Source organism: Gallinula chloropus (assembly GCF_964237585.1).
Source record: "Gallinula chloropus genome assembly, chromosome: 19".
Lineage (NCBI taxonomy): Eukaryota > Metazoa > Chordata > Aves > Gruiformes > Rallidae > Gallinula > Gallinula chloropus.
In genome coordinates, this window is record NC_140104.1 from 619887 (window position 1) to 637045 (window position 17159).

The following is a 17159-nucleotide window of genomic DNA, read 5'->3' on the forward strand; positions in this document are numbered from 1 at the left end:
GAAGGGATGCACTTCCAGGGCTGTCCACAGCCCCAGTTTGCTTTCCAGCTTGGCAGGAGAGAGAAATCAACCTGTAACGCTGCCTAATTGGGATGAGGTGGTATCTGTGTGGACACAGGGCAGGCAGGAGCCCCTGGGAGCTGAGCAGAGCAACAGGTTGACTCTGATCCGGTCCCTTGGCAGCCGGACGTGATCACGATGCTGGGGGTGGTCAGAATTGTGGTGCTGACTGGGAATTTGGCCCCTGAGGTATTAAACTGATCGAGGGGCAGGGAAGAGGGTGGTACTGGTGCTGGGTTGGTTCTGGGGTGAGGAAGGGAAGTGGTAAGAAACAGCATGCTGGTTGTGCTGCTGGGCAGTGTCCTGGAGCCCAGAGCTGTGCTTGGCCCCAAGTGCTGAGCCAGCAGGACCCGTGGGGTTTAGGAACAGATGACTGGCTGCCTGGCTGGTAGGGATGGGGTCACAGAAGTGACCTTAGGGCAGACAGTGGCAGGACAAGGGGGATGGAGTGAAGCTAAAGGAAGGAAGGTTTAGATTAGATATTAGGGGGAAGCTCTGTACAGAGAGAGTGGTGAGGGGCTGGAAGGGGCTGCCCAGAGAGGGGGTGGGTGCCCCATCCCTGGGGGTGTTCAAGGCCAGGTTGGCTGGGGCCCTGGGCAACCTTGTGTAGCTCCAGGCCTGGAGGTTGGTGTCCCTGCTTGTGGCAGGGGGTTGGGGCTCTGTGACCCCTGGGGTCCCTCCCAGCCCAGCCCAGTCTGGGGTTCTATGAGGTGTGTACAAGAGAAGGGGAACTGGGGGGGAGGAATAGAAAAACGAGGAAATAGGTAGGAAACCCCTTTTTTGGGGTGGTTTTAGGGCCACAGGTTTTAGCAGTGATGCAGCCTGTTTGATCAAAGCCAAACTGCCCCCACCCTGTGCTTGTGTTTCAGCCAGTTCTTGAGAACTGTTTGAGTTGTGTTTGTCAGGGAGCTGGCAGTGAAGTGATGGGTGTCCACACAGGTTTGGGGAGCCCCTGCATCCCAAGCTATTAACAATTTGCTTCTGTGGAGCAAGAGAAGTGCTGGTGAGACCATTCTCTTCAGCTGTGCTGAGCACTCGTTGGCCCAGCACCCTTTCTGTTCACCCTGCCTGTGGAAGTTCAGTGTGGCACTGGAACCAGGGGCTTGTTGTGCGGCAGAGGTGGGTGTCAGCTCGCGCCAGAGACAGATCTGAATTTCAGGCTTGAGGGAACTGAGAAGTAATGGCCTGTCTTCAAAGACCCACAGAGCTGCTTGCATCTCCTGGGAACAGAAGGGGGGAGAGAAGAGGCCCCTCGGGGTGGGGATTGGGAGCGGGGTCAACGGGTGCTCCCGTCAGAGGCAGCACGGGCAGGGGTCGTTGGGGGGGGCTGGCAGTTTCCTGTCTGCAACAGGCACTTCTCGCTTCCAGTCGAGATATTAAACGTACAGTGCTGCTTCTTCTGAGAAAGCAATTGTGTAGCCAGGGGAAGAGCTGTGGAACCTGTGCAGACCTGCCCCTGGTGAGCTGCCTTTCCGTGTCCCAGCGCCGAGTGTCAGAGCTGGGCTGAACAGCGCTGCTCCCGGCCCCCCGCCCCAGGGCCCCTGGGCTCTCACTGCCACTGCTCTTCCCAGCCCATCACACCCCTGGGTTTCCCAGCTACAGCCAGTGGCAGGTGCAGAATGAAGGTTGTGAGACTCAGGCCTGTGGATGTGAAGCACCTGCTCCCCCTCACAGTGCACCCTCCCCAGCCGCCCGTCCTCGAGCTCCTGCCTTGCGCGCCGGGGGCTGTCAGCTCCCAGTGCTGCTTGACTCCTTGTCTCATTGTTATCCTCAGGTGTTGTAAGGAGCTGGCACCATGACGGACTCCAAATACTTCACCACCAATAAAAAAGGTTAGTGTGAAGCTGAGCAGTGGGGGGGGTGGTGGGTGGCTGTTTTCACACGGCGTGTTTAGCTGCATGCAGAAGAACGTGTGCTTTCCTGTGAGCCCTGCCCCTGTTTCTTGTCTTAATCATCCAGGGAGAAACTTCTGAAGTAGGTCACATGGTGACAGAAGGAAAAAGTAGTGATGTGTTGTATGCTTTTGTGATGCACAAAGTGACCCAAACTGCTGCTTTTCCAAGGATCAGAGAGCAAAACGCTGGGATCTGAGTGCAGATCTGGTCAAAGTTTTAGCTACAGACTAACGAGCTCCAGGACTTGAGGGCACTTGTTCCATTGGGTGTTACAGGATTAAGTTGCTTGAGGGACATTGAATATTCAGGCTCTGCTGTGGTAGGGACGATGGGATTTCCCACTGCTGCTTCCTCCAGAGCCGCAGTGCTGCGTTTGGCTGTCCCTTGGCTTTACTGTAGGTAACCCTCCCCTCACCTCAGGAAAAACTGCTGCTGTTAAAATTGAGAACATGGGAAGGTGTCTTTGGAGGCATTTTACCCGTTCACCTGTTTCAGTGCAGGAATTCTTCTGCCACAGCTGTCCCAGGAGGATTTATTTGTTTTGTTCTAACCTGTTCTTAAACAAAACTGTTTATCCCAACTCTTGCTGGCTGCAGTTTACTCCTGATGGCCCTGGGCAACCTTGTCTAGATCATGCCTGGAGGTTGGTGGCCCTGGCTGTGGCAGGGGGGTTGGAGCTCTGTGATCCTTGGGTTCCTTCCAGCCCTCATCATTCTATGATCTGTCTCAGGTAGATGTGGAAAACAGTTCCCATTAACCTTCCTTTTCCGAAGGGCTGGATGTTTCTGATGCATGCTTGCCAGTGGGGGGACAAAACCTACAGTGTTGATCCATTTGTGCTTCACTGGGCTTTGGAACGAGCTCATGAATTAAGGAAATGAAGTTTGCATCTTTCTCAGGAAGAACTCTCTCTGTCAGTTCAGTCTGAAGCTTTGGGCAGGTGTTTCTGGGATGGCTGCAAGAGACCAGGCTGCTCTGTGAGCTCTGGTGAGCGTGCTGCTGCTGGCTCAGCTCTGCACCAGGGCACTGTCTTGGTGTGAGTAACGCCAGCATCTCTTTCTCAGGCAGGGGGTATTACCAGTGGTCGCTGCCCTGTGTTCTGCAGAACAGTAACTTCTCTTTTGAAGCACCTGCTAGTCTCTTTGTGCCAGGCTTTTCAGTAATTAGTGCTGCTGCTGGGTAGGAACTGAAGGGTAGGGGCTAGAATGCATTTTGTCAGAGATATTTGGGTGTTTGTAACATGTCCTCAGCCTGTGGCTTCCAGTGGGAACTCTGCTTGTTTTCCTACCCAGGGAAAGCTGTGGGTTGGGAGCATTATCTGTCTCACACCACTTGCTCTGTGTGGAATAGGCCTGATAAGCTGTCTGCTGTGTGGCTTGCTTTATTTTGTAAACTTGCTGTGTCACTTCCTGAGCTGACTTTCCCTGCAGTGATCTCTGGAAGCTCTAGTGCCTTGGAAGAAGCTGCTTGGGCAACCTCAGGATCCAGGCGAGCTGTGTTGCTCCCTGCTGTTGTTAGTAGTAGCTGCCTTTCTAGCTCGGAAGGAATTGATTCCATGGACTAGATGTGTGCTCTCCTGGCTGTGATTCGTGGCATTTGGGCTGCTCTGCAGGCTGCTGGTTTCTCAGTGCTTGTGCAGGAAGCAGGCAGTGATGAGCAAAAGTTAGGAAGTCTGGGCAGAATTCCTAGCTAAGTGAGGTTTGGGGGTTTTTTTCCCTTGTAGGCACTGATCTGGCATCTCCAAACATCTTTTCATCCTGGTTATGTAATAGTTGCCTCTGAGAAACAGACGCCACAGAGATGTGGTTTAATGTTCTGGAAGTGGGAGAGCTGCAGCACGCAGCGTGGTGCTTGTGAACTGCTTTTCCTGTAGCAAGTTGTAGCCTGTGTCGTTCTGTTGAGCATCACAGCTTTGCTCCTCCAAGGGCCACGTTCTCCATCAGCTTCCACCTCTTGCTGTGCCAGTTTTACGGGAAGAGCAGCCCCAGAGAGTCGACAGTCACTTCTGGGGTGCCCCTAAAGCCTGACCCAAGAGGCTCCATCTCTCTCTTCTCTTCTGCCAGGAGAGATTTTTGAACTGAAGGCTGAACTCAATAATGAAAAGAAAGAGAAGAGGAAAGAAGCTGTGAAGAAGGTTATTGCAGCCATGACCGTGGGGAAGGATGTCAGGTAAAGGCAGCTTGCTGTGGTTGTCCTGGGGCTGGGTGGGGTGTAGTGACACGGGTCGCCCTGCCGCCCCGGCTGGGTGGCGAGGCTGCCTGTGTCCTGTGTCCTGTGTCCTGTGTCCTCGCCTCCGCTGTGCCCAAGTCACACGTTTCCCAACCTCCTTCCTGTTAACAAGAGCAAAAGCAACAACCCTTTTCAGTGTGGGTTTAAGTAGGTGCCTCACAGCCCTTTTGATTTCAAAGCCCACCCAGAGTTCAGCTGGTTTATATGTCTCTGGATGACAGCTTCTCCCTGCTTGCTACCCTGGCTTTCAGTGTTAGAAAGGTAATTCCAAGTGCCACTCTTAGCCTGACTTTTCATAGCAGAAATTTCAGCTAGGCTTCAAAATGAGTGGTTTTTACACTGAACCTTTGCCTCACAGGGACTAAAGGACACAGGCATTTACCTTCTGCAACATGGTCCCCAATGCTTTCTTCTCTCTCTGAGGCAACCAGATAAACTTGCTTGAGTGAATGCATTCTCCCTTCCAGCATCCCCCCTAACTGGAGCCTCCAGTAAAGTCACAGGAGTCCTGGATTCATGAGAATGTGGTCTGTTGCCACGGGAATTAATACAAGGTTGCAAATTTAGCATCATGACTTCATTGGAGAAGGAAGGAACAGAAAAACTGGAAGAAAAAATAATCATTTTGGCCAACAGCGCTTGCCCTTCACCTTTAAACCCCTACAGCACACCTGAGAGCTGCAGAGAGCCTTGTGTAATGTGCTGCTTCTGCAGTGCTGTTTGCAGAGTGTTGCTGACATTTCAGTGAAACTCAGCTTGTCAGCAGTGAAGCTCCTGCCTGCTCTGGAGTTTGCTGGGCTGAAACAGGTGGATTCTTTGTAAACATCCTGCGTTACCAAAACCCTTTTAAGCAACGTTTTTGACTTGTGGGTTCATTGCCAGGCCTCACAAGTGTTCTCCTTTGGTCAACTTCCCAATTAAAACACTTCTAGGAGATGGCATTAGCTTTTCCTGGCTCCCTTGGTGGTTTTACTGTCCCTTTGCACACTGTAATCTCACTGCTGGTTCTCTGTTCTCACTCACTGTTGTCTGTCCAGCTCCCTCTTCCCTGACGTGGTGAACTGCATGCAGACAGACAACTTGGAGTTGAAGAAGCTGGTCTACCTGTACCTGATGAACTATGCCAAAAGTCAGCCAGACATGGCCATCATGGCTGTCAACAGCTTTGTGAAGGTAACGTGCTCCTACAGCCCGTCAGAAATGGGTTCAGCTCAGTGGCTGTCACTGTGTCCTCATTGCCTGTTGGTCTTTGTGAGCTGTTGTTTATCTCTGCTGTTGTACTTGAGTCTCTTTGGCTGGGGGTGCTTGTAGAAGGGCAGGAAATAAGGAGCTGACATGCTGAATCCTCCAGGTCTGGGTCCTCTCTCTCACTTGCTGCTGCTAGTTTACTGCAGAGGAGATGACTTCAGTGCCCCACAAGTGGTTATGAGAGCCTGCTCTAGGAAAAGCAGCTTCTTTAATTGTACTCATCATCGTTAGAGACCAGCTTCTGGTGTTAGATAACAGAACTTATATTTGTAATCCTCTTCCAGCCTTTGTAGTATCTATGTCACATGGATATCTACTACTTGTTTGAGCGGTTCAGCTGTGTTTTGTGTGGAAAACCTTTATCTCTGGTGAAACTGGAAGATGGCTCACTGGAAAAACAAGACCCTGACCGCTGTGTTGCCTTCGAGTCTGTTGTCAAGTTACCCCTTATTAATTAGCAAATGTTATTTCAGGCCCAGGTCATGCAAGTTAAAACCCAGTGAGTGCTTAGAGGAAGTTTGAGACTCCTCCTAGAGCATTATAAAATCTGAGACACTGGTTAATCTGATCATGTTTTAAGTTTCTAGTGTGGTGCCTGACACTGAAAGAGGTGAGAGGACCTGGCTGAGAGCAGGGCTGCTCTTCTGGCCAGAGATGGCCTTGGTTTTCTCCCTGGAAACACTATTGATACCTGTCTTATCTTTAAAGTGTAATTCTGCAAGAATGGACCGGCAAACAAACATCATCTTTTCCAGCTTCATGTTTTTTCATGTAAGGAAATGTCCCATGTCCCTTTTGGCAAGCTGAGGGCCAGGTGTTGGTAGGGCCAGGTGCTGACACTAGCCACCCAGCTCAGCACCTCACACAGGTCACAGCTGAAGGTGTTGAATGCGCTGGTAAAAGATGTCACTTCCCTTGGATGCTCTAAGTGATGCATTTGGGTGGCTTTTCAGCTGTGAGAAATTTAAACAGTAAAAGGTAAGTGTACCCTGTGCTGTTGTTGGCCATTCTGCACCCATCTTTTACAGGCTCGTTTCAGAGGAGTCCTGCTCAGCGGTGTGGATGGGCTGGGTGTATGGACAGTTGCACAGGCTTGCAGTAGGAAGTGTCACAGTCCCTTCTGCTCTTTTCTTTCCTCATCAGAAAAGCACCTCTAGAGTAGCCTTTGCTTAGTGCTTCATGTGTCACACACTTCAGAGATGCTTTTGAGCAACAGGCCTTGATGGTGGCTGCATTGTGTTTAATTGTTGGCTTGTCCCATTGTGTTCTCTTGCTCCTCTGAACCAGTAAGGCTGGAAACCAGTATTTGAGTTTGTCTGAAAGTTGCCAGTGGCTAGTCCTTGAGTGGTGAGAGCTGCCTCTAGCGAAGCTGTAGCTGCTAGATGATGTTTGAAAGCAGCTTTGCCTGGGAGAACAAAGGGACACAGAGATCACAGTTTTACCAGCTGTCATAGCCTGAACACATCTTGAGCTGGGGTAGAACGTTTCCCTGAACCAGCAAGTTCCACCTTTTATCCCTGATGTGGAAGGACTGGCTCTTTTAGCATGCAGCCAGAGGCAGTGCAGTGTGGAAGGAGCCCAGCCTGGCGCTGGCTGCGGGCAGCTGTGGCAGCTCCTGGTGCGAGCGTGTGTCCTTCTGTCCCCGCAGGACTGCGAAGACCCGAACCCTCTCATCCGCGCCCTGGCCGTCCGCACGATGGGCTGCATCAGGGTGGACAAGATCACCGAGTACCTGTGTGAGCCGCTTCGCAAGTGTCTGAAGGACGAGGACCCCTACGTGCGCAAGACCGCGGCGGTCTGCGTGGCGAAGCTGCATGACATCAACGCCCAGATGGTGGAGGACCAAGGATTTCTGGACTCTCTGCGGGACCTGATCGCGGACTCCAATCCCATGGTAATTTGCATGTCCTTGAGTTTGAACCAGGCAGATAATCAGAAAGGTGAAGGCTCTTTAACTGTGTGAATGCACCGTGATGAATGCACTGACCAGAGGACACTTGTTGCCTCTTCTGTTTCTCCATCTCGTTGGGCTTTTGCCTGTCTTGGGGGCTGCAGCAAAAGTTTCACTTCCTGTGGTCAGATGAGTTAAAAGAAAATACTTGGTGCTGCTACCTTGGTGACAGCTATTGCTTTCCTGCAGGCGTTGGCTCTCCTCGGACTGAGAGGCTGAATGAATTCATTCCCTAATGCAGACAAATCCACTGGCCTGTAATGAGTGGAGAAAATCAATGCTTATGTTTTTAATAGAGCTAAATGAGTCGTCAGAGCAGAGGTGGAGATCCAGACCAAGAGTTTCACAAGACTAAATTACCTACTAAATCAGTATTTCATCACCATTGATGAAGGGTCCATTTCCATGCCAGGCGTGTTCCCCCGGTGTGTTTAACTGAAAGACACTGGGCAGTGGATTGAAATGCTCTGCTGCCTAATCCTTTCATTCAGTGGTTTTTTTGCTTGTGACCTGCCAGCATCCAGTGAGCATGCCCATGTTGTAACTCCTGGCAGGGAGGATGACTTCTGTGGCTTGGTTTAACTCTGAGTTTAATGATGTCACTACTACTTTTTAACTCTTTGAGGCTCTGCTAAAGACAATTTCACGTTATTAGGGTAGGTGTAACAGCTCTTTCCCTCTGCATGATTCACACCACATGAAGCAAATTGCTGTCTTGTTCTGGCTGTCTTTTGAGCAGGTTTGGGTAAGTCAGCTGCAGATGGTAAGATGCTGTCCCCTTTGGTAGGACAGTGAAGGCTGCTGATTGCTTTTCTTTCAGCTTTCTAGAGGGAGGAAAATAAAGGTGTCTGATTTTTCTCTGGCACAGATCCGTGAGTGGTGGTGCCTATCAGAAGATCCAGGCACCTCTTGCCTCTGAGATCTGTCTCTCTCTGTATGCCTGCCTGATTTTCTTTCTATGCTGGGTTTCTGCATGAATATTGATGATGACTAGAAGATGCTCTCTCTGTCTAGGCAATTTTGAAGCTTATAGGGGAACACCTGCTTTGTAGATTTAATGTCGAGGCTGTGCCTTGCAGCCTCTGAAAGTACTTAACTGGGCTGCTTTAGTTCCACTTGAATATGGGCCCCTGGCATTCCCTAGCTCACAGGCAGCAGTGGAGTGTGCTGTGGAAAGGGGTATAACCTGCTCTTCTCCTAGCCTTGGTTCCAACTCTTTAATTGTCTTCTCATTACAGCCTCATGGATATGAGTTGAGGAGCTCAGGCTGAAAAGATGAGGTACTTCAGGAGAAATTATTAAGGTTTTGCTTGCCCTTTCTGCTCATTAATCTCTATGGAACTGTTTGGGTAAATGAACCCTTGGCTGTTAGGAGAATACTGGTATCTATTTCAAAAGCACATTAATGTAATACTGACTTAAATGAAGGGAGAGAAGAGGAGAAATACCAAAGGGCATTGTGTGCTCCATTTGCTAAATAAACTGCTGAAAGTAGCACAGGGATTCCTAATAAAACATTAGTACAGCTAATGAGCTCCTTGGTAATGAGGATGGGCTGGGACAGCAAAGCATTTGTAGGTGCTGCAGTTGGCTGCAGCTCTGCAGCCACTGAATCTGCAGGATCACAGCACCTGCCTCACGTCCCTCTCACAGCAGGAGAATGTGGTTTGAAGTGATAGTGATGAAGAGAAGCCTGGGGTGTGTTGTCAGGTCTGCAGGCTTTGAGAGGATCTCCTGGCTGTATTCAGTGTGCTGTTTCCCAGGTGTTACTGTAGACAGGACATTATATTCTTGCTTTTTAAGGGTAGGTGAGATTTTATCAGGTTTGGGGCTCTTACAGCTGATGACTTAATACCATATTTAATCATGTTACAATTTCAGTCGATTCAGACACTCCTATTTATTGTTTTGTACCCCTTTTGAGATTCATGCCTTTGTGGTACAGTTGTTCCCTTAAAAGTACAGGAGCTATCCACCCTTAATTAAAATTCACCTTCCTGATAAGCCAAGCTGTGCAGCTCATTGCTGGCTTTCTCCATGTGAAATTTCAGAGAGGATTCCAGGCAACCAGGAGTTGTGCTTGCCAAATAAGTTATAATTGTGTGCCAGCTGATGTTTATTAAAGTATTTCTCTAGGGCAAGGTGGAATGCAGCCCTGCCTGGAAGCTCTTTTTAAGTAAAATATCATGTATCTGGTATCAAGAGAAAGGTGACTGAGAAGACTGGTACAGATGGATGTAGCCCTATGGCCTAGTCCTCTGTAAATGGGGCATCTCAATCGTGGCAGCCTGCTATCTGAACTCATTCATATTGATACTATTATAAATGTTTCTCCTCTTTTGATGACTTGTGGAAATAGGTGACGTTTGATGCTTGATGAAGCAGAATGTTGTTAGATGGGAAATCCACACTTGTTCTCTCCTGAGAAATGAGGATTTTGAGCAGGAGCTAAAAATCCCCTGTTGAAAAAGAGTCTTCAAGAAGGTTTTATGATGGGTTTTGTAACTGGCTGCCTTTAGCACATGAGCAAGCACTAACCATTCTAGCTGGGTGCTGGCTGGAGTAACAACTCCATCTGTAGCTTGCTAATTGCGTTGTGGTTGTGCAGAGATCAGGGTGTGTGCTGCTATCCTCTCACATCACCCTCATCATAAACACGTCTGCCTGAGTTGGAGGTGACCTTGTCAGAAACATTTTGGGGTGGTTTGGCTTCTTTTTCCTGGTGTAAAGCTCAGCAGAACCAGGTCTAGATGGGTGAATGTACAGCTAAGGTTTGGCTCCTTCAGGCTGTCTGCATGCTGCTGGGCTTAGTCCTAGGGGCCTTTCTTGCTGGTTACTGTGGTGTGGTGCAACTCAAAGCATGTCCTCACGTTCTAACAAGGCACAGGCTCAGTGGAGCACCCCAGGGTTTGTGTATCCCTGCCTGTAGTGGATGGCAGGTAACTGCAGCGTGCCGTCGGCATCCAGCAGTAGATGATAGTGGGGTGGAGAGGTAGGTCTGTTAGACACCTCCTGATGGCCAGAGGACTTAGCAGGCAAACTTCTTCCTGATCCAGCCTTGTCCTGACTCCTGTGAATCAGAGTTGGAGCATTGCAAGTGATTCCGAGCCCTGGTGATGCGGAGCAAGACCAGGAGATGGCAGCAGTTCAGAGCAGAACCAGAGCTGTTCCCATTACACACCTTTTGTAACCAGCTCCCTCCTGGCTTTTATCACAGAGCACTTCTCACTCTTCTTCAGGAATGTAAATATTAGCAGAAAAACATAAAAGGAAATCCATCTTGAGCCTTACTGGTCTTTTAATATTTGAGTGGAACAACCTTTCTCTCTCCAAATATTTTAAATCCTTGACCTTCTAAGGTAACTCTCAACCCATGGAATGATTTTTCTTGGCAATCTACCTGTTATCCATATGGCTTAAGTTAGGTTGGTGTCACCTTCTCCCAGTTCTTAGGTGCTGTGGAGTCTTTGATTCCTTCTTGCAGCATTTCTTCTTCCTTCTGTCCTGCTTGATCACTGGGATGCTCTGGATCGAAGCTCTCACCGGTGTGGCTGTTCTGCGCCTGTGTTTTCGTGGGCTGTACAGACACAGCACTTATGTGCTGTCCAATAATATGTCATGTTCTGCACCATCTACACATCAGTTTATTGGGGGAAATGCTGTTGTGAATCAATATGGAGTAAACTGAGATCACATAAGCTGATTAGTACATGCACCGAGTCTGGGGAATGTATTTAAAGTCTTTTGTTGTGCCTGTATTTTCTTCCCTTTAGCATTTAATAACCTGCACCAAGAAAGGAATCTATTGCTCTCTGACACCTAGAGGTGGCCAGGTCCATCTTCATCTAATTAGAATTCTCTCTAGCAGTATTAAGTCTCTGTAGTTCACAGGCTAGACTGAAAACCTATTGCTGTAGGTATCGAGGCTTTCTTGTCTCTCCTGGTGTGACTGCAAGCCCTGTAGGTTCCTTCTCTGCCAGCCAGAACTTCAGCACATGTTTGGGCTTCCTGGATGACCTTGTGGAAGAAGGAGGTCTTCATTTTGTTCTTTTTCCTGCTAGCTGGTAAGCAGCATGTCTTCCTGAGCTGAAGGCCTGAGGAATGAGCTTGTTTAGAAACAGAAGAGCTTTTGCCTTCTGGACTGTCCTGCCCTGCATGCTACTTTGCAGGAGTTTCATCCTTTGCTGTGTAATAAAGCTGAGAATGTGCCTCTTGCTGAGAAACTGTTGGTGGTCCTTTGAGTCCCAAAAGGACTTTGTAGGAGGCAGCCTGGGACATTGTGGAACTTCTCTTGTGCATCAGGGGCTGGAACATCATCTTCTTCGTGGGTGCAGGAAAGCACACCTTCCTCACAGGGAGACTTGGACTTCTCACAGCTGTGTGGGTTTCTTCCTCTGCAGAAGATGTTTTTTCTAATACAAAGAAGGAACCACCACTGCTGGATGAGTTCTGGATTCCTGCTTATGAAGGTTGTAAGGACTGGAAAATTCTCACTCTGGTGTGGAGCTGAACACTGCTGGGAGCTGTGGGCTGTGCCTCTGCAGCGTGTGGTCAGCCTGGGGCTGTCTTGCTCTCTGTAAACTATTTACAGCCAAGGTGTTGCAGAATGAAGGCTGTATCTTGAAGCCTCCCAGTCACTGTCTCTGTTGGTTTGGTGTGGTTTGGGTTTTTCTAATCTGTTTGTGCTGCAGGTGGTGATAATTCCTTCTGGGAGATACCTGATGGCATTCGTAGGTGGAATTTGTTTACCCAGGGCTGGGTATGTTACAGTGAACGAGACTGTTGCTTATGGGCTGTTGAAGTGTGTGGGCTTCACTCTGGGGCTCGCAGGGAATTCCTGCTGGTTCCACCAGGCTGCCTGGGGGGCAGAGCAGCCTGTCCTGTGAAGGCAGCACAGAGCTGGCAGCAGCAACCTGGGGATGAGATCGGTACAAGTTACGGAGGAGACTGTGCAGAGCAGCGGCTGTGTTGCTGTGTGTGGTGGGGTGCTTGGAAGAGGCAACGTGGGACCTCACTGGGCAGTTCAGAAGCCAGCTTGCCTGTCTGTGTTGCAGCACTCAGACTGCAAAGATACAACCCATGGGAGAAGGTAGAGCTGCCATCTGTGATCCACAGCACGGCTCCTGGTTGGCCACCGACCCTCCAGAAAGCCGGTGTAGGCTTAGGGCTGAGCTCTGGCAGGAAGGCTGGGGCCCCACACTGAGTAGCTAGGGGCTTTTCAGGGTGTCCTCCCAAACGGTCTGAGGGATTTTCAGGCCTGTGTGTGGGTCCTGGCTTGTTTGGTTGGTTTGGTTTGGTTTGACAGGCTGGTGGATGCAGGATGCTGGTCCTGAGCACTTCCCACAGGAGCTGTGCTTCCCCCTGCCTTTCGAATGCTGGCACTCTGGGGGAGAGAGCCAGCAAATCTATATGGTAATGCAGGAATTTCCACAGCTCCACCGAATCTGTCCTCACAGACCCCTCATTTATAAAGCTTAATTGACAGATTCATCCATCAGAGACCTGTCCTCTTCCCATTACTGCTACCAGCATGTGTCTGATTTGCAGGGTGTTAGTCTGGCCCAATGGATCGTTCCAGACCCGTGGTGTCCATCAGAGTGCTGGGGAATTTTGTGGACCTGTGTGTCGATGCTCAGTCAGTGCAGACTCTTCTGCCTATCGACAAGCAGGTTTGTCACAAAACGCTGTGGCTTTGATGTGTTTGGATTCTGCATCCCCCTCCTAGGGCTGCATAAGGTCTTTATTGATGCTGAGCTGGTGCCTTTCTCCTGAATGGCTGCGTGGCTCAGGCACAGGCTCTTGCCACTGGATGGTGCCAGTGAGAATCTCCGCAAGGAAAATTGCGAAGGGCCTGATGAAGAAAACCCCTGCAAAGCCTTGCAGACCCCGGGCAGCTTTCCTGTAGGGCTTGGCTTCCTGTCCTGGGGCAGACAGCAGTACCAAGGAGAGCACCTTTGTGTTGGAGCCATCCTGGAGCAGCTTCTTGCCCACCTGCCCTGAGAGATGCACCCTTTGGGGGGGAAGTGTGGTCTCCTGTGTTACCACAGACACACCTTGCAGGGATGTGAGAACAGGAGTGGGGTTTGGGCCTGTCAGGTGGTGTTTGTCAGCAGGGCACGGTAGGCACAGGGAAGTGCAAACACCAGTCAGGGGAAGCACGTCCTGGGAAGCATAACACTGACTTCCCTTCCACTGCCAGCTCCACAAAACGCATCCCTCTTGCTGAGAGCAGCCAGGAGCCCTTCCCCACCCAGGCACTTTTCAGGACGTGGCCAGGAACTGATCACATATCCAGCAGTGTGGTTCCAGGCCTGGGCACTAAAGTACAGCCTCCTGCAGTGGAATTAGTGGAAGATGAATGACATGCCCAGAGCCCTGGAAATCTGTCTCAATTAAGGCTGAGCAGGTGAGCTGTTACTACTTTCCAAGACTCTTCATAGGCTGGGCATGTGTTAGTCTCCCAGGGTTTTAATTTAAAGCCATACAGGTTCCATGCATTAGTGGTGTGAGAGGTTCATACAGGCTCTCTGCCTGCCTGCTTGGGCTGTTGTAATAGTTCACAGATCGTTTCTAGGGAAGCAAAGTGGAGGCAGGCTTGTAGATGAGAGGTGATTAACATAGCACATAAGGGTGGTGCTCAGGAGCAGAAGCTGCTCTGTTGGTACTTGTTAGGCACCTTTCAGGCACACAGCGTCGTTAGTGGCCGTGGAAATGAGTGGCCCTGTGCAATACCCACCCATGTGGATGCCCCTAACATCCCATCAGGGAGCCTGTGCTTAATGACACCAGCGTACCATGCGTGCTCCGCGTGCTCTGGAAATGTCAGCACCTCTCTGTTCACAAAAACATCACGTGGCGCCTGGCTCCCTTGAGGGTAGGAGCCTCCAGCTATGTGGGGAGGGCAGTTTTTCCTCAGCATCTTTTCAGAGCCTCTTAATTCTTCTTCCTTTTCTTAATTTTCCTCCTCATTTTAATGGGGTGGTGAGCCAGAGGTTCCCGTTTTAAGCAGCAGAACGTTGTATTTCATTAACTCCATTACACACTTGGTTTAATTTCCAATTAGCCTGGGATGCTAGCAAAATAATCTGATTGCTTTGCCTGTTTGGTGTTCTAGATCTGCCTAGCTTCCCTCCTGTCCCCCCCACCCCCTGCAAAGCTTTTTCCGTGTGGGTTGATAGGCAGACACTCAGGTTTTCACCCACCCCCTTTCCTCCTTGTTAATGTACTTTATACCATTTGCTCCGAGCTAAAGGTTTGAGCTGCCAGAAGGAATAACTGGCACATCAGTGTTCCTACCTCTGCAGTTCTCCACGAGGGCGGGTCTGGTCTCTCTGGCTGAACGGGGGTTTGTAGGTGGGTTTAAAAACGTTGGGTTCTTGTTAAATCTGTAATGTAAATTGCAGGATATTATTTTTTCCTTAATAAGAACATGTAAGATGTAGTTACTTTCACTGTACCAATGACACTTCTCCAAGAGCCTGAATTCCTTGGGAAATTCCAGCCAGAAAAGCAGGTCTATTGTCATGTGGCATCAACGGGATGTTGCTGTGGCTGCATCTGAGTAACGCTGACGTGTACCCGGGGTGAACTGCCTTACATCAGCCAGCCAGGAACCTGTTGTTATTACTGTTGTTGTTTATTCAATCTGCTCTGTGTTTGTACTTTCTAGGTGGATTTTAGGCACATTCTCGTTGGTTGGTAGCTGTTAGCTAAAAGACTCTGTTCTTAACTCTGAGTCAAGTGGGGCACCTTGCCATGGAGTTACTCTAGAAGTGTGAGCTTTTAGAAGTTTTTCATGTTCATTAATTGCTTTGCTTCACATATTGGTGGCTAGTGGGTTGACCTTGGGTTTTTTCCTTTATTTTTGAGAACTGAAGGCTATACTGGATGTTAATTCCTTGCTTTTAGTCTCCTTCCAATCTGTGAAATAAGGGATCCAGCTCCAGTTGGTTTCTCCTCAGAGGGAATGTTGCAGGTTGTGGAAGCAGAGAATACTTCGTTGGCTAAAGAAGCTTCTGGCATTGGCTGGAAACTTCTCCAGTTCCATGGAGGACTCTGTCCTGCTGCACTTGTAAAGCTTTAGTTTTACTTCTGAGATGTCCCTCAGCAGTAGGGAATCACTGCTATTTATTTTCATGGTGAACCCCCCCCAGGTGTTATACAGCCTGTTCCATCACTTCCTACCTTCTACTTGCAGCTCAGTGCCATTGGATTTCACTGTCTGGCTTTGTTCTGCTAAGGAAACAGTATCAGCTGAGTTGCAGATAGAAGCTTCAGCCTTGTTGTGGGTTTTCTTTGGCCCAAACACCTTTCTAAGTGTTCCAGTGACGCTGGTGTGACTGCCAAAGCACAGGCTGGTTACCAGGTGATGCAACACATGAACTGGAGTTGACTGGCTCTTAATGGACTCTCTTCCTGTACCTGACTGATTGCTGTTAGTGTCCCACGCTGTGGACAGTGCTTTGATCTGTGTTTACACGTCCTGAGCCATCACTTCGGGCGGTCAGCAGAGGGGTGGTTGTGTGCTGGATGGACACCAGTGCTGGCTCGATGTTCCTGGCTTGTCCTGAAGCCAGTGGCAGTGCCAGTGAGGAGAGGTGAGCGTGCATACTTGAACCAGTGTTTATGTTGGCCTGGTTCCTGAAGTCTGTTTTCGTTTCAGCTGTGCTGTGGCTGTGTAAAAAGCCTTGAAGATGCTAATTATTTTTGTTGGCATACCGTAACATATCAATATGTTCACTGTGAATCGCCAGCAAGTACTTCTCTTCTAATAAATGTTGCTTAAAGTTTGAAGATTCTCCTCATCCCTTCTCACGTCCCCTTTTGCTTCATTTATCATCTTGTTACCAAGCTGACAGCAGCCCTGTTCTGCAGCGGTGGGACGTGAGGACCAGCTATAACTGGACTATGAGATTGCATATCCCAGCCCATCTGGCAGAAGTGAGCTGCCCTCAAACGTTTCACAGCCCCTTCCAGCCCATTGTTGTAACACCCAAGGAGCCCACAGCCATGCTCCTGGGTGCATCTTGCATCTGATGCTCTTTCTCGTGATGGAAATCTGACATCTGGTGGGCTGCCACACAGAGTCCCATCCACAGCTTTGATCTCCACACTTACATCTGTGCTGCCACACTAGCTCCTGAGGAGCACAAGAAGGTCCTAAAAGCAAGACCTTGATCACAGTCAGGTCTCTGGGCTGTAGCTACCGTGTACCAGGCAGCTCGTGGTCACAGTGTTGCTGTGCACCCTCTGCCTGTGGTGCATCCAAAGCGATGGGTCTCACAGCGCAGGGGAAGCTGCTTTGGTCTGCACTGGCCCCAGGCTTTAGGGTGTCCACGTGGCCCAATTACTGTAACGAAGGCCTGGCAGCATGAGTGCATTTGCCAGCACTCAGCCCTGCTCCATACAACTGACAGGCACCTTTCTGTGGTACTTTGGCAGATTATTATTTTTCCAAAGTCCTTGTTTCATTTCACAAGTGTTTCTTCATCCTGGTTTGGAACTTGTCAGTCGCCTTAATAATCTGTCTTCACTTGTAAACTTCCAAAATATAATGAAATTAAAACTGTATTTTACTTCAGTCTTATGCTGGGTCACGTTAACTGTTCATGAATTAGGCAAATTAAATAATGGGAAGAATAAGCAGCATCTCTTCAGTTACTCATTAGAGCAGTACAAGAGGACAGCAGTTCTGATTACTAATGATTTTGGTAACAGAAGGCTCATTCAACTAATGAAATTCATGAAAACTTGGATCAAAATCCTCTCTCTGACCT

At 49.4% G+C, this 17159-nt stretch overlaps 1 protein-coding gene across 1 annotated transcript in view; it reads left to right on the plus strand.

Annotated features, from left to right (window-relative positions):
• Positions 1-1483: 1483 nt before the first annotated feature.
• Positions 1484-17159, plus strand: part of AP2B1 (adaptor related protein complex 2 subunit beta 1) — a 74563-nt gene continuing 58887 nt past the window's right edge. The window contains exons 1-5 of the mRNA XM_084272906.1: positions 1484-1519; positions 1835-1892; positions 4019-4124; positions 5222-5357; positions 7081-7326. Of these exons, the coding sequence (XP_084129032.1) occupies positions 1856-1892; positions 4019-4124; positions 5222-5357; positions 7081-7326 (525 nt within the window). The 5' untranslated portion in view covers positions 1484-1519; positions 1835-1855. The remainder of the gene's footprint in view (positions 1520-1834; positions 1893-4018; positions 4125-5221; positions 5358-7080; positions 7327-17159) is intronic.